The sequence below is a fragment of the Cnephaeus nilssonii genome (assembly GCF_951640355.1).
Source record: "Cnephaeus nilssonii genome assembly, chromosome: 18".
In the NCBI taxonomy this organism is placed as follows: Eukaryota; Metazoa; Chordata; class Mammalia; order Chiroptera; family Vespertilionidae; genus Cnephaeus; species Cnephaeus nilssonii.
The window spans coordinates 2,033,455-2,054,190 of NC_137089.1; the positions used below are offsets into that span (position 1 = coordinate 2,033,455).

Sequence of the window (20,736 nt, forward strand, 5' to 3'; positions counted from 1 at the left end):
GGACACCTCGGCCATGCTCTCCGTGTGAGAAGGAACCTGGTGCTTGGTCCCTTCTCACATGGTCGGGTGGGATAGAAGGAGAAAGCAGTGGCGTGAGGTTAAGGACCTCTGAGCCTCTGCTCAGCGCCTCCATTTCTCACCCCGAAATTGTGAGCGAGGAGGGGCGAGGGACACAGCCCTGACTCAGCAGCCACCCAGCTGGGGTTCCACCTGGGGCTTCTTTAAAAAAAATTTTTTAACATATTTTTATTTCAGAGAGGAAGGGAGAGGGAGAGAGAGAAACATCAATGACGAGAGAGAGCCATGGATTGGCTGCCTCCTGCACGCCCCACACTGGGGATCGAGCCCGCCACCCGGGCATGTGCCCTGCCCGGGAATGGAACCGTGACCTCCCGGTTCATAGGTCGACGCTCCACCACTGAGCCAGCCGGGCAGACCTGGGGCTTCTAACGCTCCTCGGGGGCCCGGGCTCGGAGCAGGGCCAGGCCGTTCCCAGGGACAAGCGTGACCTTACAGCCACTCGCTTCCTCAGAGGCCCTCGTTCCTGGGGGAGGAGGCTGGGAAATTACCCAGATCTCCCCTCCTCAGGGTGGGCAGGGTGGCCTCGTGGTGCAGGTGACAAGGCCGAGGCCAGCTGCTCCCCGGGTGGGGCGCGGGCTGTGGGCTCCTGTGCGGGGGGCCCTGTGGGAGTACCTCCATGATGTTCATCTCCCGTTTCAACTCCCCAGGGCGACAGGGGAAGCCCCGGGCCGTTCGGGGCTCCGGGACCCAAGGGTGAGAAAGGCGACTCGGTGAGTGCGGGCGCCCCTCCGCTGCGTGGCTGGGGTGGGAAACCCGCGGCCCCCAGTCATGCCTGTCCCTGGAACGCACGGGCCCCTGGTGGGTGCCAGGCACCGAGGCCCGTACCTCCCTCACAAGGAAGCCCCGGCTCCTGTCTGTGGGCACGGGGGGTGGGACGTGCGGGCAGGGCACAGCCGGCCGCTCTGACCGTGTCCTCACCTCCACTCTCACCCCTGGACCTCTGCCCCCAATGGGGAGGCAGGCTTCCCCACGTGCTCACCTCTTCCCCGGCCCCTGCATGCTCTCCCTGCAGGACAAGTGTGCCCTCCACCCGCCTGGTGTCCTGCCCTCCTCCCGTCTGGCTCACATTTTCTCTTCACTCACAGTTGGCTGTGGGGTGCCCTGGGGTACCCCTGGCCCCCAGGTCTGGGTCACCCATCGCCTCTGTGCTCCCATGTCACCTCCCTTCCCCAGTCCCAGCCTCAGCTGACTCCCTCCTGTCCCGGTCCGTGGTGTGTCACTGTGGCAGCCCCAGGGCCTGGCCGAGCACGATGGTGCTGACGAATCCTCCGCTGGGGAGGGAGTGGAGGCCACGGTCAGGGGGAATCCTGGAGATGGACAGGTCCTGGCTCAGAGCAGGGCCCTAGGAGCCACATGCCTGGGAAGTGAATCCTGACCCCAGCAAGATACTCAACCTTTCTGTCCTCAGTTTCTCACCTGTGAAATGGGGTGATGAAACTCACTGCCAGCGGCATCATGAGGGTGATCTGGAATGGTGCAGAGATCCAGCCAGTGCGCTCTGCCGTCCCTGTTCCCTGGCCTGTGAGAGCACTCGCCCCGCCCCCTCCCCGCGGGCATCGTAGCGTCAGAGCACGAGTCGGGTGTCCGAGGGGCCTCGCAGTCGCCCTGGCTCAGCCTCATTTGCCGTGGGATCGCGAGCAGGTCCCTTTCCTCCCCGGAAGCCTCACGGGCCCCGTTCGCAGCGTGAAGAGACGCGCGGGGACTTGGGCCACCCCCTGCCCACAGCGGGGGCGCGAGGACCGTGGGCCTTCCTGTTGGAATGAGTTCCCTCTGGGTGCTCAGTGCGGAGGGGGCGCCGGGGACGAGACACAGCCTCTCGGAAAGCGTTGCCCCGGAAAGGGCAGCCCCTCGTCGCCCCCGCGGGCACCACGTGGCTCGTCCCGCAGCCGCGCATGTGCTCTGCTTCCCGGCGCTCCCGGGGCCCCCCCCCCCCCCCCCCCCCCCCCCCGTCCTCCTGCAAGCGCTTCTAAGCACGGTCTCGTCTCCTCTCTAACGGAACGGCGCGGCGCTCTCAGGCTGCATCACGTGTCCGTGTCACAGGGCCCGGGTCTGGCGGAGGCCGGCTCATCCTGGTCCTTTAGCCTGAGGCCCAAGGCCCTTTCACCCGTGCCCTCTGCACCCACCTCCCGCGTGCAGGCGGGAGCCCCGCTCTCTAGAACCGCGGGGAGAAGCGCTGCTAACCTTGAGCCGCGTGCTGTGCGCCTGGCTCCCGCCACCTGCTCATCCGGCTTCGGGCTCATGTAAACCCACGTCAGCTGGGTGAGGGTCTGTGGACAGAACCCGTGCGCAGGGCAGAAGTGGGGACAGAGCTGCCCGGAGAGGGATTTCACACGGTCGCCGTTGTAACTGTGTCCAGAGAACTGCATGAAACCACTCTTACAGGAATACAGGAAGGTCACGTGACAACATCTCATCAGACGCTGAATATTAAAAAGAGAGAGACATCGTGGGAAGGAGCCAAGTGGGAATTCTGAGGGTTAAAATGATAGTAACAGAAACGCTGAAGAAAATCACCAGGGAGACCCACAGCGGGGTGGACGCCGGCTGGAGAGCCCGCATTCCTGAAACTAGATCAGTAGAGATGATGTGAACCCAGGTTCAGAGGGAAAAGCCATGAAGAAAGATGAGACAGGCGGGCCCATCGTGTCCCCAGCGTGCACGGGATGGGAGATGCAGGAGGAGAGGAGGGAGAGCAGCCGAAGGGTTTCAGACGCGCGGCTGAGGCGTCCCGAGCGGGTGAAAAGCAGTCACCGACACGTCGTAGAAGCTCAGTGAGCTCCGGGCAAGATCAACACAGAGACCCTCCTCAGGGACGTAGTGCAAATCCTCAAAGAGATGGGAAAGCACCAGGGGAAATGAGTCCCCGCACAAGGACGCCCTCTATGAAATGTCTGGACTAGGCCGACCCATAGAGACAGACCATCGGTGAGCGTGTCCTAGGCCAGGGGCGGGGAGCAGGGGAGTGACCCCGGCAGGCAGGGGGCACTTTTTGAGGGGACGGAGCTTCCCAAAGCTGGCTGTGGTGATGGTTACCCAACTCGGCAGGTAACGGAAAGCCCTTGAATTGTGCTCGCTGAGTGTGAGTTACAGGGTGTGCGGGTTACGTCTCCAGGAAGCTGAAGCGGGAAGAAGGGAGAGCCCCGGGCTGTGGTGTTTGGGGATTTAAATGCGACGGTGCTCACAAGAATCATCGCTCGGCAGGGCGGTGGCCATCGCGTGGGCTCCTGGGCAGAGCGACGAGAAGGTGCCCACGTGTCCCGTCCCCGGGAGCTGCTGCCACACGATGCCAGGCCCCAGGAGGCCCCAGGGTCACCTCTGCCCTCTTCCTTCCTTCTCAGGGCCGAGGACCGTTCGTCCACGGAGAAAAGGGTGAAAAGGTAAGCGTCTCCCTCGTGTCAGACTCCCCAGGGCTGCGGAGGTGGCTTGGGACAGGACGGAGGACTCGGGTGTGGGAGAGGGGTGGCCGGTGAGAATGTGAGTGGCAGCGGCGGGGTCTCCAGGCTGGGCGCCGGCCTCCGGTCAGTCCTCCTGTTAAAGGCACAGGCACACACAGTGACCGCTGCACGGGGACACAGAGCAGTTTGAGAGAGCGGGACCCCAGCCCAGCGTGAGCTTTGCACCCGGCCCACCTGGCCCGGTGACTTGGCCGCCGGTTTGCGAGTCCGAGTCTCCTGGTGCCTGACGCGGGGCTGACGGTGGCCGCCTGTGACTCCATGTGGTTCAGAGCCCGCCCCGGGCCCCGGAGCTCGGGCTCCACACCTGCCCTTCCACTCGCGGGCGTGCCTGCTCCCTGTGGGCCCAGGACCAGAGCTCGGGAGTGAGCAGGGCCCCAGGAGACCCTGTGTCAGGACGGGGCTGCTGGAGTCCTGGGGGGCAGGTGCCAGGTCTGGGCAGTGCCGAGGAGCCACCCCCCCACCGCCTGTCCTCCGCCCGGCATGTGGGTCTCTCCGTCTGCTTCGTCTGTTCTCACAGCTCAGGACACACAGCCTTAGGCTCCTGACGCCCGGAGGCCTCCCCGGTGCCCGCAGCCCTGCCTGTGGCGTGGCTTCTGGCCCCCGGAGCTGCAGGGTCACAGCCGCAGGGGGGCCTCACGTGCTCAGTGCTGGCGGGAGGGACGGGCGGCCGAACAGACCGGCCCTCTCGCTCTGTCCTTGGCTCACATGCTGGGCCGCCAGGTGTGCATTCTCAGCCAAGTCCGAGTCCTGGCTGCGCCACAGCGGAGCGGCCGTGTGGCTGGGGTGCCACTTCCCTCTGTGAGCCGCTGCTTTCCCCTCGTAGACACGAGGGGCGGGACGCCGATGCCTGCAGGCCTGGCTGTGTGGCTCTCAGATTGGGCCCCGAGCCCCTGGGGCTTCCTCCTGTGGAGTCTCTGGTCCCCCTCGGAGGACGCGGGCAGCCCGGCGGGGCCCCCGGACCACAGAGTCCGCGGAGGGAAGACGGTCACTGTGACTACGACACGTGAACAGGGCTGAACAAGTGGCTTCCTGCTAGAACATTCTCTCCAGAGTGATTTGCAGAGTGGTGGGGGCGGGGAGGGTGATCGGAAGGACTGGGCGTGGGGCCGGGCATCATGTGACTGACCTGGCTGTGACTGTTCGTATTTTTGGTGTAGTTTACCCGGTGACGGTGTGTGTCGGCCCTGCGAGGACCAGGGGCCTGGAGAGCAGGGGGCTGGGGGGTGGCCTGGGTGCCCTCCCTCCTCTCCAGCTCACAGTGAGCATGTGGTGTAGGTCCTGTGGGGTGGGCCCTGGGTCAGGGCGCGTCCGTGGAGGTGTGGTCTGCAGATCCCGGGTATTAAAGTCTAGAAGCAGCCAAAACAAGGCCACGGTGTGCAGTTTCCCGTGAGCTCCCCTGTGGTGCCTCCCAGGGTCCCGCTCTGGGGAACCAGTGCCTGCAAGGGCGGAAGCTGCAGCCTTCCTGGGCCCACAGCGCCCTCTGGTGTCGGGAATCCAGAGCGCAGGCTCCAGGCTGGCTCTGCAGGGCCCCTGCCTTGTGATCTCTGTCTGGAGAGGCCCTGCCTGCCTTTGGGGGGGTTGGCCTCCTTTCCTGGCCCCTGGGGAGCCTTGGTTTGGGGCTCAAACCAGGTTGGGGGAGGTGGGCAGACCTGGCCTGGATCCCTGCTCTGCAGTGGCTGGGAGAGCTTGGTTTACTGCCTCTCTGGGCCTCAGCTTCCTCATCTGTGAAGTGGAGCCAGGCATGTCGACCCCTGGGCTGTGTGTGGCGGGGGGGGGGGGGGGGTGGTGTTGTAGGAGGTGGATGATGCCAGTGGAAGCACCTGGCGTTGTCCCTGGCGCACGGTAGCTGCACGTACAAATCTGAAACTGCTGGGCCACCCCGGCCGGGCTCCGGCGCCTTTCCCTAAGTTAGTTCACACCGAATGAACTCGGTACTTTTGCTTGGGAGTCTGGAGACAGCGGCTCCGTCCCCTGCGTCCGGGGTGGGAGGGTGGAGCTGCAAATCCCTGCTGTTTGGCTGCCATAAGACAGGCCAGTTCGAGCAGGGGAAGGAGGAGCTCAGAAGCCGGCCCGGAGTGGGTCCTTGTGAGCGACACTGCTGAGCGGAGTCAGGGCTCACCTGGGCCAGGTCTCCCGTGGCCCCGACGGAGGACACAGTGTTGTCTTGGAGGAGGCGGCTGGTACCCACTTTGGAGCTGAGCTGGCTCGGGATGCAGTGGGAGAAGGCCTCCAGGCAGGGCCGGCCGAGCCCAGGGCAGGGAGAGAAGTGCTGAGCAGCCTGGTTTCCCCGGAGCGGGAGGGAGCAGCATGGGAGGGAGCGGCCCCCCCGGCCCCCGCGGCGCCTGGCCCACCCCTCACCGATGCCCAGGCCCTGGAGACGCCAGGGACAGAATTGGGGCAGAGCGGTGCCTGGGTCAGCAACTCATTACTCAGCGCTCGCTAGAGGGAAAAACCCAGAAACAGCCACCCAGAAGCCTGCCTTAAGCATTTCCACAGGCGCCCGCACGCAGTAAATACAGCTCCGTATGGACTCTGTGCCCAGACTTCTCGGGGCCGCGCACCAGAAAATACACCCGAGCAAATGCGCCAGCCTCCGCTGAACGTTACTGGGCCGCGAGGCCGCGGCAGACAGAGCGTTCGGTCACTCAGGCGTCGGTTCCTTGTCTTTTACGCTTGTCTCCCGTTTCTAGTGGGGCCAGCACCCCGACGGGGGACAGCTGGTGCCAGGGGTGTCTGCACCGCTGACACACAGCCCAGGCCGCCCCGACTCCCCAGGATGCTCGCTGCCTTCTGGAAACTCCAACTGGACGACCCGAGAGGCAGCCGGGGCCTCGTGCAGGCGCCTGAGCTCTGAGGTCATCGCGTAGGGGGGTCTTTGCGGGCCGGCTCACCATGAAGCTAGAGAAATCGGTGCCGGTTGGAAAACAGAGGCCAGAGATGAAGTTAAGGAGGGTCGTGAGGAAGTGGGTGCAGGCGGTCAGTGAGCCGCCCAGCCCCCAGGGCGGAGAGAAGTAGCCGCTGCCCCCATGTATTCCAACCCCCCCGGGGGGGCCGGGCTTCCTTCTCTGATCTGAGGTTGGACAGCGCGGGAACCTCCGCGCTGCTGTGGACCACGAACCGTCCTGCCTCTCGGGCCAGGCAGGAGGCTGAGGGGACTCCCAGCGGTGGGGTGAGGGGACAGAGGCCTGCCCGTCTGTCTGACCCTAGGTCCCCACTCACCCAGTTTCCCCAAGTGATGCTCGGACCTGAGAATCCTTGACCCTCAAGACCAGGCCCCTGTGGGAAGCAGCTGCTTTTGCCGAGGGCCGCACTGCCGAGTGTCTGGGCCCTAACACACGATGGTGTGTGTGTGTGTGTGTGTGTGTGTGTGTGAGAGAGAGAGAGAGAGAGAGAGAGAGAGAGAGAGAGGGAGAGAGAGAGAGAGACACGTCTGTCTGAGGTCTGTTCATGCCCTTTGCCTCTGGCTCTGGGTCCCCTTCTCCCTGGTCAGGGCCGGCTTCCTCAGCCCGGCTCCTATTCTTAGCCTGTGCGCTAACGTGTGTTATTCATGGCCATTGAGTCGGATAACTGTAGTGGAGGGCCTCCTGTTTTTATGATAATTGAAGCGTTTAGGATAAAGTAAGCTAGCTGCTTGTGCGCCCTCAAAAAGCCTGTAGGTGGTGGGCAAAATGCCAAAAGTTGGCATAAATCAAGGTGCCCCAGACCCTGTCCGTGGTGCTGAAGGACGCATAGGGGAAGTTGTGTGTTCAGGGGACCTCACAGCCCCAGGCAGAGCCAGCTAGGGGCGTCTGCATTTCCCCCCAGTTCCGTCCGACACTCGGGACCATCTCAGGACCCAGGGCTGCACACAGCAGGTGGGAGCATTTATGGGGGTGGGGGTGCGAATGCTGGCTGGCTGGCCTCTGGCCCGGGAGGGCCGGGAGGCTGAGGGCTCGGCCCTCACAGCTGTGTGGCCCTTGGCAGTGACTCCACCCCTGCAGCCCGCGCTCTTCGCAGCATAAACCAGCGCCTGTCAGCTGCCCCAGAGGGTTGCTACCAGGATGAAATGAGCCAGTGAAAATAAATGAGTTATATTTGTGCAAAGTGCTCATACGTGTTAAGGGTAATTACCCTTTCGGCAGCATGGCGCTCCGTTTTTTATACACAAATGACGTCTTCTCTGCCCTCCGCAGCATCCGTGAGGTCTGATCCCCGGGGGCGGCCCCCGGCTGGGAAATGCCAGGGTTCCTGTCCCCCGAGGGGACTTGACCTCCCAAAGCCTCAGGAAGCCGGGGCGGGGGGGGCGTTATTAGAAAGTGCATTCCAGGTGGCTGACGTACCGGGGGAGGTGTCCTTTCCTCTCTTCAGTTCATCCGAAACGGCTCACCGAGCAGCCGAGGATGCTAGCAGCACCGTGTTTAGGAGGGCTGCTGCCCCCGCTCTCAGCGTAGGGGGTGTTCTTGTCCCCGTTTTACACGCTCATCAACCACGTGAGCAGGAGCAAGGGAGCCTGTCGGTCTACGTGGCCAAGCCTGGACCTGGGCTGTTGTCCGACTCCCAGCCTGCACTTAGCGGTGCTGAGAAGCGGTTCTCAGACACTGACCGAGCCTCCGAACCGCCCGGACGGCTTGTGAGAGCAGCTTGCTGGGCTGCACCCCAGTGTCCGAGGCTGCCGGCGCCAGGCCCCCCCCGAGGACCGCGGCCCAGAGGGCCTCTCGGACCCGACCCAGGGCACCTGGCCGGGCTCCCCCAGGTGGGCGAAGAGCTCACATCACCCTCCTGCCAGGAGCAACCTCTCGGTCAGCGTTTAGGGAAAGGCTCGATCGTTCATGAACCAGACGTACAGGATGCCGGCTCTCTTTTCTCGGTCTTTTGCCCGATGAGGTCACTACCCAATTCCTGGGGCTCTGGTTCCGACACCTGGGCGTGGCGGGCCACTTCCTGCCAGATGTCCCTCTCCGGCGGCTCCCAGTGAGCTCACGAGGCGGGGTGGGGTGCACGGGGAGGTTGAGGCCTTGGCTTGGGCTCAGGGCCGGACTTGGAGGCACAGCTGCCAGTGTGAACAGGGGCTGTGCCTCTTCCCCAGCCTGGTTACCGTCCGCAACGGGTCACGGGCTTATCTATTTCATCCTCTTACCTGAGTGGTTCCCTTTTATTTTTTTAAACATTTTTGTTGATGTCAGAGAGGAAGGGAGAGGGAGAGAGAGAGAAACACCAATGATGAGAGAGAAACACTGAACGGCTGCCTCCTGCACGCTCCACACGGGGGATCGAGCCCACAACTCAGGCATGTGCCCCGACCGGAAATTGAATCTCAACCTCCTGGTTCATAAGTCGACGCTCAACCACTGAGCCACACCAGCCGGGCGAGTGAGTTCCTTTTCACTGGCGAAGCATGAGGTTTGGATCGTTGACCCAAAATGGCGGCACTTATGCTGGTGTCCAGTCCCCCCCCCCCCGTTCCCCCCCCCCCCCCCCCCCGTGTGCAGAGCGTCATCACAGCGTCTTAGGAGCCACCTTGGGCGGAGCCGGGTGCCTAGTGTCCCTCTTTTGATGGGCGCGGCCAAGACACGCCCCAGCGGGGGGCTCACTGGTTCTGCTCGGTGCAGAGGTTACATGGGAAGCATCCCCAAAGGCTCACCTGCCCTGCACTCCCGAGGACCAGTGAGCACGTCTCCCCTCCCACACCCCCCTGAGCTCAGTGCTGGCCAATGGGCGGTCCCCGTCTTTCCTCGTCTCTCTCCGAGGAAGGCCGCCCCTCCTCTCGGGCTCCTGGAGCCCCTGCCCGTGGCCCCTCGCCCTTCCGCACAGGAGCATCGATTTGCTCCGGATCACACGGAAAAGGGGCAGGGAAGCTGGGCTGGGGGTCTCGGCGGGACCCTTGAGTCAAATCAGATGGGTGGGACCTGGCCCGGGAGCCTGAGTCCCCTGCTTTTAAGTTGCCCAGGTCCCTTGGGGAAGTGTGCACGGGGAGGGCCAGGGAGGTGAGCGGCCTGGCCCGGGTCTCCCTTCCCCTCACGCTGCCCCTCGGGGTGCTTCTGCGTGTGTCTCAGTCCCGTGGAGGCCTCCAGCCCAGCTGCAGAGCAAACCAAACGCCTGCCTGGCCGGTGGGTCCTGAGCGGGCAGTCTGGGCTCCCAGGGCACGTGGCCGTCTCTGGAGGCAGTCCTGGTTATGGCGCCAGGGACGCTGCTGGCCCCTCACAGCGCCCAGGGCAGCCCCCGACAGAGTCGTCCCGCCCAGTGGCCTCAGGCCTGGGCTCCGCTCTCCGCGTGGCCCCGAGCTGGCAGCAAGGTGGCCGCACTGTGCCCAGGGCCGGGAGGGGCCCTTCCTCTCACCCCCGCCAGCAGCTGCACGCGGACCTCCGGGTCCTGCTGGAGTGGGAGCCCGCACAGCAGGTCCCGCGTGAAGCCCAGCGCCTGCCTCTCTCACCCTCCCAGGCGCTGCCCAGGTGCAGGCGGGGGCGGGGGACCCTCTGAGCAGCCACACCTTGGCCCATCCTGCTCGCCTGTCTCCTGGTGCCAGCTCGCCAGGAGCCCGCCCCAGCGCCGCCTCATCCCGTGCTAACGCTGTGCCTCTGTTCCTAGGGTTCCCTGGGCCCGCCCGGTCCCCCCGGGAGAGACGGCAGCAAAGGCGTGCGGGTACGTGTGCTCCTACCACCCTCCCCACAGGGCTTCGCCAGGCCAGGACCCCCTACCCTCCGCTGGGATGGCCTCTGCCAGGCCCCTGGAGGGCAGCCTGTGGTTACAGCAACACCAGCAGCAGCAGCAGCGGTGGCTCCGGCCTCGCCTGCCTGCGCTGCGAGCTGTTTCTCAGTTAGTTCTGCACGGGAGGTCGTGTCCCCAATGCCCAGACTTGGAACCAAATGGAGGTCCAAGGGGAGGGGTTCGCCCACGACCCCCGTGTGTAGCTGGAGGAGTCGGGGTGGGACCCGCACAGCACTGTCCCCGGCATGGCCAGCCCGCCTCCCTGTGCCACACCCCTTCCACCTCCACACGGGAACCCGCTCCGGACCCGCGCAGAGTGATCTCCCCTCGGGGCTCAGCCTTCTCCACTGGGAACCCACCGGAGACCGGGTCTGGGTGCCCACCCCGGCTCCCTTGGCAATTCCAGCCATAGTGATCAGGCCTCAGTGTGGGAGCCCCGACGGGGGAGCCCCCTGAGCCCACCGCCGTTAGCACCTGAGGACGGGAGGTCTGGGTGGAGAGAAAGGGGAGCCCCACGAGGCTCCAGACCCCCTCTTGCTCCTCCGTGAAGAGAGCCTCCTGTGGCCCCCGTGGCTCGACTCCACACCGCCCGTCCACACTGCCTTCCGAGAGCCTCAGCACAGGGCGACGGGGTGAGGTGACACCTCCCAACCAAGGTCGGCTCCTTCGCTCCCCGAAGGAGGCTCGAGGGGCCTGGGGCTCTGACCTCGGGGCTGCCCTGCACTGTGATGCGTCCTCAGTTCCAGGAAGGGGGGGGACCCAGGTTGGGGCTGCCCGTGGGGCTCGGCCCAGGCCCCCGGGGTCCTGACGGTGCTGTTTGTCCTGTGTGTGCAGGGGGAGCCTGGAGAGCCGGGGCTGCCTGGCGAGGTGGGCATGCGGGTGAGTCGCTCCAGCTGTGTTCTCGCGTCCCGGGGGGCAGGCCTGGAGCAGACCCATAGCTTTAGTTGTGGGGAGGGGCCGAGGGGCCTCCCTGCCTTGGGTGTGTCTGTCCATAGGTGATTTCTCCTAAATTCTTACAAAATGAAGCATCCAACACTCTGCGTTTATCTGCTTCATTTAACAAGCGACCAGAGACCCAGCCCGCAGCGGCGTGGAGAGACACAGGCCCCCGGGCAGTGCGGCTCCTTCCCCGCACGGGCAGCGTCTGTACACAGCTCCCCGCTCAGGCCCCGAGGGGGTTTCCGATTCCACCGGTTGTCTCCTGAAATCAATGAAGCGGTCTCCGTGTGTCCTCTGTCTTCATTCAGGGAGAGATTGCAGATTGGCACGCCTTCTGCGGAGGAAATGCACCTTTTAACTTAAATAGCTTTTAATAGAAACGGCCAGATTGGTTACCCAAAGGCTGTAGCCGTTCCGGTGCAGGTGACGGAGGAGCCTGGGGCCCGTGGGCGTCGGCGGGGCGCGGTCAGGCCCCGTCAGGCTGCAGGGGCCGGTGGCAGAGTGAGCGCTGAGGCCTCGGCCGTGGGCATCAGGAGCTGTGCGCATGTCCTAGCTTGATCATGGCACAGGGGGCACGGGGCAAGGGGCACAGGTCAGGGAGCAAGGGGCACAGGTCAAGGAGCAAGGGGCACAGGTCAGGGAGCAAGGGGCACAGGTCAAGGAGCAAGGGGCACAGGTCAGGGGCAAGTGGAGGTGGGAGTGGTCGCACTGGCTTCATCAGAGCTCAGATGCACTGGTCGCTAGTTGGTGAAGTTGAGCTGATGGGAGGTGAGTCCTGGCCCGCCAGGCAGGGGGTGGCAGGGGGTCTTGGGGGCAGTGGTCTGGGGGTCTCAGTGGGACCTTGGGAGCAGCGTGGCCGCAGAAGTGGGGGAGAGCAGGGCTCTCACGCCCACGCGGTGTGGGCTGAGCGTGGCCTGGGCTCCTGCCCTTGCTTCCGCTCGCAAACCTGTGACTCTCCTCCCAGGGGTCGCAGGGGCCGCCTGGACTTCCCGGCCCTCCCGGCCACGTCGGGGCTCCGGTAAGTACTGCGCCGGTCTGTTCCCTTCTCCAGGGGTGGGAGACCCAGGCTCTCGGACAAGGCCCCCCCGCCATCCATCCAGGGGGACCACTGTCCTGCACGTGTTGGTGGAGTGACGGTGACGGGGTTGCAGCGCTGGGCGGCCGGGGCCCTGACCCGGGAGCCTGCCCTTGGCCCGATGAGCTCAGGGGCCAGGTGTGTCCCAGTCTCACCGGAGGCCCTGGGTCACCCAGCCCCGGGGACCAGCCGGGAGCCCCCTCCCCTGGCAGGTGCAGGGAGACCTCCTGGGGGGGACTCCTCACCCCGCCCCACGCAGCGGAGCACAGCCCCACGGGGAGGACAGAGAAGCTGGACGGTATGTTGTTGAGACTAACCTTCCCCCCCCCCCCCCCCCCCCCGCCAGGGTCTCCAGGGAGAGCGAGGGGAGCGGGGAGCCCGAGGAGAAAAGGTATGTGCAGGCGCTCCACACACGGACGCAGCTTCCCGAGGGAAGAGGAAGAGGGCGCTGGGCCGTCCGCTCTGTGCTTGTGTGTGCTTGTGTGTGTGTGCATGTGTGTGTGCGCATGTGTGTGTGCGTGTGTGCACATGCCTGTGGGGTGCACGGCCCCTCCGGGTCAGGTCTGGGAGAGGAAGCGCGGCGTGCCCCGGGGCCTCCTGCTCAGTGCTTGGGCCCTGCCTGCCTTTGGGTCCCAGAGCGGGGATTCCAGCGTGGCTCCTGGAGGGCTGTTGACCCTCTGCGTGTCAGACTCCCTCGCGGCTAGGAGGACATCTTCACAGAAGGCGGCTCTGAGCAGCGAGAACACTTGTAAAATCCCGTGAACGGTGCGGGCAGCATGTGGCGTGTGTTTACCACATGGACGGACAGACAGACAGAGAGCAGGGGAGGAGCGGGAGGAGCGGGATCCGGGCCCTGCTGGCTCAGCCTGGGGCAGGTCTGCCTCCAGCACCCACTCCGGTGATGGAGGCCCTTCTCGGCACCCCCTTGTTCCCACTGTCAGAGGCCCGGCCGTGGGCCCCCTCGGGCCCCCTCCCAGTTCCGGGCTCTGACGGGTATTAGAACAGTCTAGATCCTCGCCGACCCAGTTCCTTCCATCCGCAAGGAGGAAGTCTCCATCTCCCCTTGAGATCGGCCTGCCCAGCTGCCCGGCAGAGCTGGGCCAGAGGGAGCCATCATCGCCCATCCACGTGGCCACTGCCTGCCAGCCTCGTGGCCGGGCATCTTGCATAAGCCCGCGCCCTCTTAGGGGTAATAGCACCTTTTCGGAGCAAGCGGCGTGGAAGAAACCCACCACACGCCCTCCCATGTGAAATGTGTGTAGCAACATCCAGAATTCAGAATTGTCAGGACCTCAGCCCCAGAGACAGGCTCGGAGGTTTGAGTGGGGTGCGCGCGCCCTCTGCTGTCGGAGCCTCGGAGCTGCAGCCTGTGGGCCCAGCGCATAGGGGTTGAGACCTGAATACCTGAGGCATGAAACCCCACCCACGCGGGACTTCGTAGGACCCCCCCTCCCCCCGCAGGCCAGGGCGTGAGGAGACTGGTTCAGAGAGGCTCCATGGCCCCCCTGGGTCACAGGTTAGGGGAATGAAAAGCAGAGCTGGGAACCTGGTTCTCTGACCTTTGACGTCTGCTCCTTGGCCCGCTAACTAACACGCTTACTCGCTGGGCTGTGGCCAGTGCGTGAGGGTGTCCTGCAGCTGCAGGCGCCCGGGGGAGAGGGGAGCCGCGTCCTGTCGGACACTCGGCCTTTGCTCGCCTCTCCGTGACCCCGACCGTGGTCTTCTCTCCGTTTTCTTTCTTCGCCAGGGCGAGCGCGGCCTGGACGGCTTCCCCGGGAAGCCCGGGGAGACGGGGGAGCAGGTAGGTGGCGTTGGCACTGGTTGGGGGGTGGGTTTTGTTGGGCGACAGGGTGGGCTGGGGCTGGAGTGCTGTCCGGCTACGGCCTCGGCCTCCGTGCCGCTCAGCCGGGGGCTCGGAGGCCCAGTGACCAGCCCAGCAACAGCCCACCCAGCAGCTGAGTGAAGGGACCCAGAGAACCCGGCACCTTAAATCCATCCTCACTCAGCGACAGACGTGTGTTCATGAATGTAAAGATCACGGATGACGTGCATGTGTTCAAAGTGATGTGTCCCCTTTGTGAAAGTGTGTATGTTTTATTGTGGACAGTATTACAAGTGTCCCCCATTCCCCTCTAGGGAAGGCCTGGCCCTCCCGGCATGGCCGGGCCCCCGGGAGAGAAGGTAAGCCAGGCCCGGGGTGGGAGGTGGTCTGGGCTCTGGACTGACAGGGTGTGAGCTGCCCGCCTGCACGGATCAGTCCCGGGGTGAGGGGTGAGGTGGGGGCGGGAGGCAGGCTGGGCTCCGGGGGCTAAGTCCACACCGGCCTGCACTGGACCTGAGGGCCTCAGCTAGCAGGTCATTTCTGGTTACTTGCTTCCTGTTTGCCTACTGTAGGAATAAAACTTTAATCCGTTCCTATTATATTCAGACACAGTAAAATATTATGTGACTTACATTGCTTTTGGACTAAGGCAGGGTAGGAATAAATACCAAAAATATCTTACTCCTTTTCCTCTTCCTCTTCCCTCTGCAATGTTTAAAAAGATTTTTACTTTTTTTTTTTTTTTGTAACCAGGTTAAACATTTCTGAAAATGGGCTGGATCCTTGATAAACTGAGCAAAGGGTAGCTCTCTTGTCATCTTGGTCATCTATTTTATTTTATTATTTCTAAAAAACATATGTTTATTGATTTCAGAGAGGAAGGGAGAGGGATAGAGATAGACACATCAGTGATGAGAGAGAATCATTGATCGGCTGCCTCCTGCACGTCCCCCACTAGGGATCGAGCCTGCAACCCGGGCATGTGCCCTGATGGGACTCGAACCGTGACCGCCTGGTTCATAGGTCAACACTCAACCCCTGAGCCATGCCGGGCAGGCTGGCCATCTGTTTCAGAACCGGTCCCTACAAGGCTTAGCTCAGTTAATGCCCTGCTTAGAGTCCCTGTATCTCAGCTGGACAAACTGGGTAAGAATTCTCCGCAGATCTGGGGGTGCTACAGAAATGACTGTGAGGATGATGACCTTCCTAAGCGTCCGGTAATGGGGTGGGGCTAAGAAGGGTTGATGTGTTCTGGGTGACAGGAGGGGTGACGAGGCACAGCCCTGCCCCTGACTGCAAGGCTCTGGGGCAGGCCCTCCGGAAGGACATCCGGTGAGCTGGGCTGGAGGAGAGGTGGGGAGAGGGAGGAGCCAGTAAACCGAGATGGGTGTGGCCAGCGGTACATCTGTCCACTCGGGTCCCTGAGCTCCGGTGAAGGAGGCTGGCTGACCTGGGCTGGTTCCCAGCATCCCCTGAAAATGCAGAAGAGGGAGGCTGCCCGGACGGGAAGCAGACAGGGAGGGTGTGCGTTAGAAGGAAACACACAGACCCCCGGGGTGCTCGGCCCCAAGGAGGACAGAGCCCGGACACTGGTGTCAAACCCCCCCTCTCGGGCCGCGATGGGAGCCGAGTTAATTATTCGCTCTCCCTCTAAGTATTTTTAGGGTGAAGTTTACATGTTATATGATCCCGGTGTCAGGATTTTAAACTTTTCCTGCAGTTCCTTGACAAGATGCTAATCCTAAAATAAGCACGCAGTTTATTTCAAGTCACTAAGAAGGAAGGATCATTGGCGTTTGGATCTGATGTCAACTCTTCCGAGAGGGAGAGGGAGAGAGAGAGAGAGAGAGAGAAAGAGGATTATATTAAATTCTAAACTTCCACCGCATCTATGGATTTCTAAAATTAAATGTATTGGGGTGATGTTGGTTAATAGGGTCACACAGGTTTCAGGGGTGGGTTTGTGTGACAAGACCTGTGTGTTGCACCGTGTGCCCAGCACCCAAAGTCCCCCCTTCTCCCGCCCCGTAGGTTAGGACCCCCTCTCTGCACCCGCCCCTTCCTTCTGGCAGCCGCCGCTCGGCTGACGGTGCTCCGAGGTTCCGGTTCACGTCCCTCATGCGAGTGAGGTCATGCGGGTTATCTCTTCCTGCCATTTCACTCAGCGTGATGTCCTCGGGGACCATCCGTGTGGCAAGTGGCGCTAGTGCGTCCTTCCTCCCGGCTGAGGAGAGTTCCATGTGACATCCCACCTCTCTCTCCGGTCTCTGCCGCAGGGCGTGCGGGTCGTTTAAACGTCTTGGCCACTGTGAGCGGGGGGCCCCTCCTGCTGGGGAAGCAGCTGGGTTAGGATCGGTTACAGGGTGAGAGCAGCAGGAGGGGGACGCGAGGCCAGGGCCTGGTACTATTGGGGCGCTCACGGTGAGAGCGCGCCGTGGAGACGAATCGGGGATGTGTCACAGTTGGAGGAAGTCGCCGGGACCACAGCGCTGAGCTGCTAAGCCGCTTCCTTTTACCGCGGCGAGAACAGAGGCCCAGAAAAGTGGGGGGTCTTGTTCAGAGCTCAAGTCTATTCAAAACATAGTCAACTGAGATTTTAGAGGAACACCCCGTGCTGTGGAGAGAGGTGATTTGTGCCCGCCGTGGGCAGCGGCCGGGACCGTGGGGCTGGGGCTGCGTCAGGTTCGTGGAGGGAAAGCACGCTCCGTCCACATCGGGAACCGCGGGCGCGGTGGGGGACGGCCGCCTGCCGCCCTCCTCCGTCTCTGCCTCAGCCCGAGGACGCCGTCAGCGCGTCACTCGGGACTCGTTCGTTCCTGGCCCCGTAGTCTGCAGCAGTGTTTGCGGGTCGCCAGTGCTCCCTGCGCCCCTAGGGGAATGGTAGGTTCTGTCCCCAAGCGCAGGTGGGGACACGGGCTGCCTGGAGTCCTTGTGTGAGACACAGGGCAACAGAGCAGTAGCAGGGAGGACTTTCCTTTCTTTTTTTAAATCCTCACCCAAGGATATTTTCCCATTGCTTTTTAGAGAGAGAGTAAGAGGGACAGAGGGAGGGGAGAGAGAGAGAGAAACATTGATGTGAGAGAGACACATGGATTGGGTGCCTCCTGTATCAGCCCTGACCTGGGCCGGGCATCGAACCTGCAACCCTTCAGTGCACAGGCCGACACGCTAACCACGGAGTGACACCAGCCACGAGGGCTTGCCTGTGGCCACAGTTGACAGGTGTGCCCACGTAGAACCCAGGTGTGGCTCACAGGCTGGGCATCTGACCCAGCCACCGTCCCCGTCGCTCCGTGGCCTGGCGGTAACGGAGAGGGACAGACCCAGGCTCAGGCCTCCTCCCCCGTGGAAGCGGGAGGGGGCCTCACAGCATTGGTCCCAGTCCCTTCTCTGATTGATCCTCTGTGACGCTGGCCGTGTGCGAACCGCGGGCCGGCAGCAGAGACGCCGCGGCTACAGTCCCTGCTCGTGGTGCGTCTGACACGGCGCCCGGCGCCTGGCGCTCCCTGGACCATGGGCAGGGGCCGCTCTAGAGCAGAAGGTGGTGGCGAAAGCACCGGCAGATGCAGGACTGGCCTGGGCGCGACCACGAGACGCCTGTCTCCTCCACGGGATTCTGAGTGTCTCGGCAGGAGGGAGACCAGCGTGAGGGCCGTGCGTGGCGGTGCAGCGCAGGGAGCGCCCGTGGACGTGCTAGGGCCTCGGAGGAGTGGGGGCAGGGCAGAGGTGGCGGGACTGCCCTCTGGTGAAATGTCTGTCATCTCCCCGCAGGGCGACGTGGGGCCTGCAGGACCGCCTGGCGTCCCGGGCTCCGTGGTAAGTGGGACCGTCCCTGGTGGCTGGAGAGCCGGCAGCTGGGCTGATAGAGCGCAGTCATTGGGAGAGTCCCTGCTCCTCGGAGGCAGAGCTCCGTGAAAGCGGAAGCTGCACATCACGCTTTCCCCACTGAGATGGCAAAACCCACGGGAAGTCAGGAATGGCTGCGTACGGCCGGCCCTGCCGTGCGAGTGCCCCGAGTGCAGCCAGAGCTCGACTGGAGAACACGCTGCCGCCTTCGCTGACGCCTGTTTGTCCCCTCAGGTGCAGAGAGAGGGCCTGAAGGGCGAGCAGGTAAGTAGGCGTGGGAGGGTGGAGTAGGTGGGAGCAGGTGGAGCAGGTGGAGGAGGTGGAGGAGGTGGAGCAGGTGGAGGAGGTGGAGCAGGTGGAGCAGGTGGGAGCAGGTGGAGGAGGTGGAGGAGGTGGGTCCTCCAGGTGGCCTGCAGGTGGGAGCAGGTGGGAGCAGGTGGGAGCAGGTGGAGGAGGTGGAGGAGGTGGGAGCAGGTGGAGCAGGTGGAGGAGGTGGAGGAGGTGGGAGCAGGTGGGAGCAGGTGGAGGAGGTGGAGGAGGTGGAGGAGGTGGGAGCAGGTGGAGGAGGTGGGTCCTCCAGGTGGGCTGCAGGTGGGAGCAGGTGGAGGAGGTGGAGGAGGTGGAGGAGGTGAGAGCAGGTGGAGGAGGTGGAGGAGGTGGAGGAGGTAGGTCCTCCAGGTGGGCTGCAGGTGGGAGCAGGTGGAGGAGGTGGAGCAGGTGGAGCAGGTGGAGCAGGTGGAGGAGGTGGGTCCTCCAGGTGGGCTGCAGGTGGGAGCAGGTGGAGGAGGTGGAGGAGGTGGAGCAGGTGGAGGAGGTGGAGGAGGTGGAGCAGGTGGAGCAGGTGGAGGAGGTGGGTCCTCCAGGTGGGCTGCAGGTGGGAGCAGACAGAAGGGCACAGCCATGGGGGGAACTTCCTGCTGGGAATGCAGATGCTCCCCTGTACCTGGGTCTCTGCTGGGAACTTGGGAAGTGAAGTCTGAGCCGCCGAGGGGAGTCGTGGCTAATGTGTGTTTGCTTGGGTTACAGGGAGCTCCAGGACCACGGGGTCACCAGGGCCCCCCTGGGCCTCCAGGAGCCCCGGTAAGTCACCGTCCCGGCCCAGTTCTGCTCTGCACACAGTAGGTCTGGAAAGCAGCAGGCCTTGCCCTTACCGAGCATCCTGTTGTTCCCGAAGCGCAGGCATCGCCCAAGAGGACACTGAGCCTGCCCACAGGTGATGCAGGTCCCAGTGTCTGCGGCCCGGCCCGCCTGCCTCCAGAGCCCCTGTCCCAGACAGGCCACGGCTGGGGTTCGGGGTTCGCTCTGGTGTTACGTTCCCTTCAGGTAACGGGGAATGAAAACATCGGGCGTGTCCTGCCAGTTGAACCGCGCCCAGTGCACACGGGCTCCTCCCGGGAGCTGGCTGACGGACGTCGCCGTGGCGCTGAAGGCCCAGCCCCGGCTCCTCCCTCTGTCAGGAGAGTGATGTGTGGATAACCATTCCGGAGGGCGGTTCGCAGGGACTCGGCGGCCGGAGCGCTGAGGCAGATGCTCGGATGACTGATGAGAACACGCGATGCCACGCCGGCGACCTCGTGCCGCTGGGAGTGTGCGGCGTCCTGCGGAGGGACGGGGTTTTGTTGCAGGAGATGGACAGTCCTCCCTCTTCCATCTCGCCGCCGAGGCCCCTTCCTCGTCAGGATCGATGTGCGTGGCTTTGCTGCGGTGAAATAGAAGCAGCGTAGAAGGTGTTTCGTTCCAGCAGCATCGTAACCCTTTCACGCAAAGAGTTCAGGTCAGAAGAGCTGCCTCCCGGGGCCGTCACCTGAGGCGTCTCATTTCACTGCCGCCATTGCTGTCGCTGCTGTGAGACTTAACGCAGGGCACGCGGTGTCTGCTCAATAGTTAGCTCTGTGCACGTGCATTTCCGACCCATCACGGGCCAGCACCGAACGTCTACGCTGGAGCGTATTTTATATGCAGACATACCTTACATGTGTGACGCCTGCACGGGTGAAGGTGCTTTTCTCTCCCTTCACAATGAAGACGTTGTGCGGAGACATGGAGTGGCTTGCACGGGGTCGCACAGCTATTAAGAAGCAACGCTGAGAGCTCTGCACCCAGACCCGTCCGTCACGCCCACTCGCTCTCAACCCGGGTTCAGCGCACCGGTCTTCCCCCGATGCTGCAGCAGAACTGCTCTGCTCCCTGGCGCCCGCGGAGGAGTGAGAAGCGAGGAACGCGTAGCCCGGCTTCCTCACGAGGCAGCCTTCTTCGCCCCTCACTCCTCTGCGACCTGGGGTATCCCAGCAGGTGGTCCCCCCTCCCGTGTGCGGATTTTGTGACGATGAGGGAGGGAGAAGAGGAGGAAACGTCACGCCTGTGTGGCCACCTACTTCCTATCGCGCAGAGTGTGAAGCTGGGGATGCAGGGTGAACAGTCACGGCCCGGTCTCATCGTGGAGGGAAGGAAGGAGAGGTGAAGACGTGGCCGCGCTCACCCGCAGGCTCTGCTGCATCATTCCTGCAGACCGAGGTGTAGAGAGCAGGGACAGGGGCCTGGGCCTCACACCTCACCCTGCCCCGGGAGCTGTCCAGGGTCCTGAAGAGTCCTCCAGGCTCCATGCTGCTGACAGAACGGGCTCAGTATGACACACGGGGTCCGGACGGCATTGGAACAGGCTTCTATGACCTCTTCCTGCACCGATGCTCCTTGCTAACTTGAAATCATCTTTCGTGCCCAGTCTCATTGGCGCAGACTGCCCTGTGTTGTGTGTCGCTGTTGACGGGGAGTCAGACACCCCCAGCCAGTCCTTCGGGGCCAGGGGAGCGAGCAGAGGCTCAGGGCGGAGCCAC

The 20,736-nt window shown here is 63.5% G+C and overlaps 1 protein-coding gene across 1 annotated transcript in view; it reads left to right on the forward strand.

Moving 5' to 3' along the window:
• Nucleotides 1-20,736, forward strand: part of COL22A1 (collagen type XXII alpha 1 chain) — a gene marked incomplete at both ends in the record, with an annotated part of 114,080 nt that overhangs the window by 27,024 nt on the left and 66,320 nt on the right. The window contains 11 exons of the mRNA XM_079796295.1: nt 729-791; nt 3,420-3,458; nt 10,101-10,154; nt 11,055-11,099; nt 12,124-12,177; nt 12,581-12,625; nt 13,982-14,035; nt 14,371-14,415; nt 17,828-17,872; nt 18,137-18,166; nt 18,929-18,982. Coding sequence (XP_079652421.1) covers nt 729-791; nt 3,420-3,458; nt 10,101-10,154; nt 11,055-11,099; nt 12,124-12,177; nt 12,581-12,625; nt 13,982-14,035; nt 14,371-14,415; nt 17,828-17,872; nt 18,137-18,166; nt 18,929-18,982 — 528 coding nt within the window. The remainder of the gene's footprint in view (nt 1-728; nt 792-3,419; nt 3,459-10,100; nt 10,155-11,054; nt 11,100-12,123; nt 12,178-12,580; nt 12,626-13,981; nt 14,036-14,370; nt 14,416-17,827; nt 17,873-18,136; nt 18,167-18,928; nt 18,983-20,736) is intronic.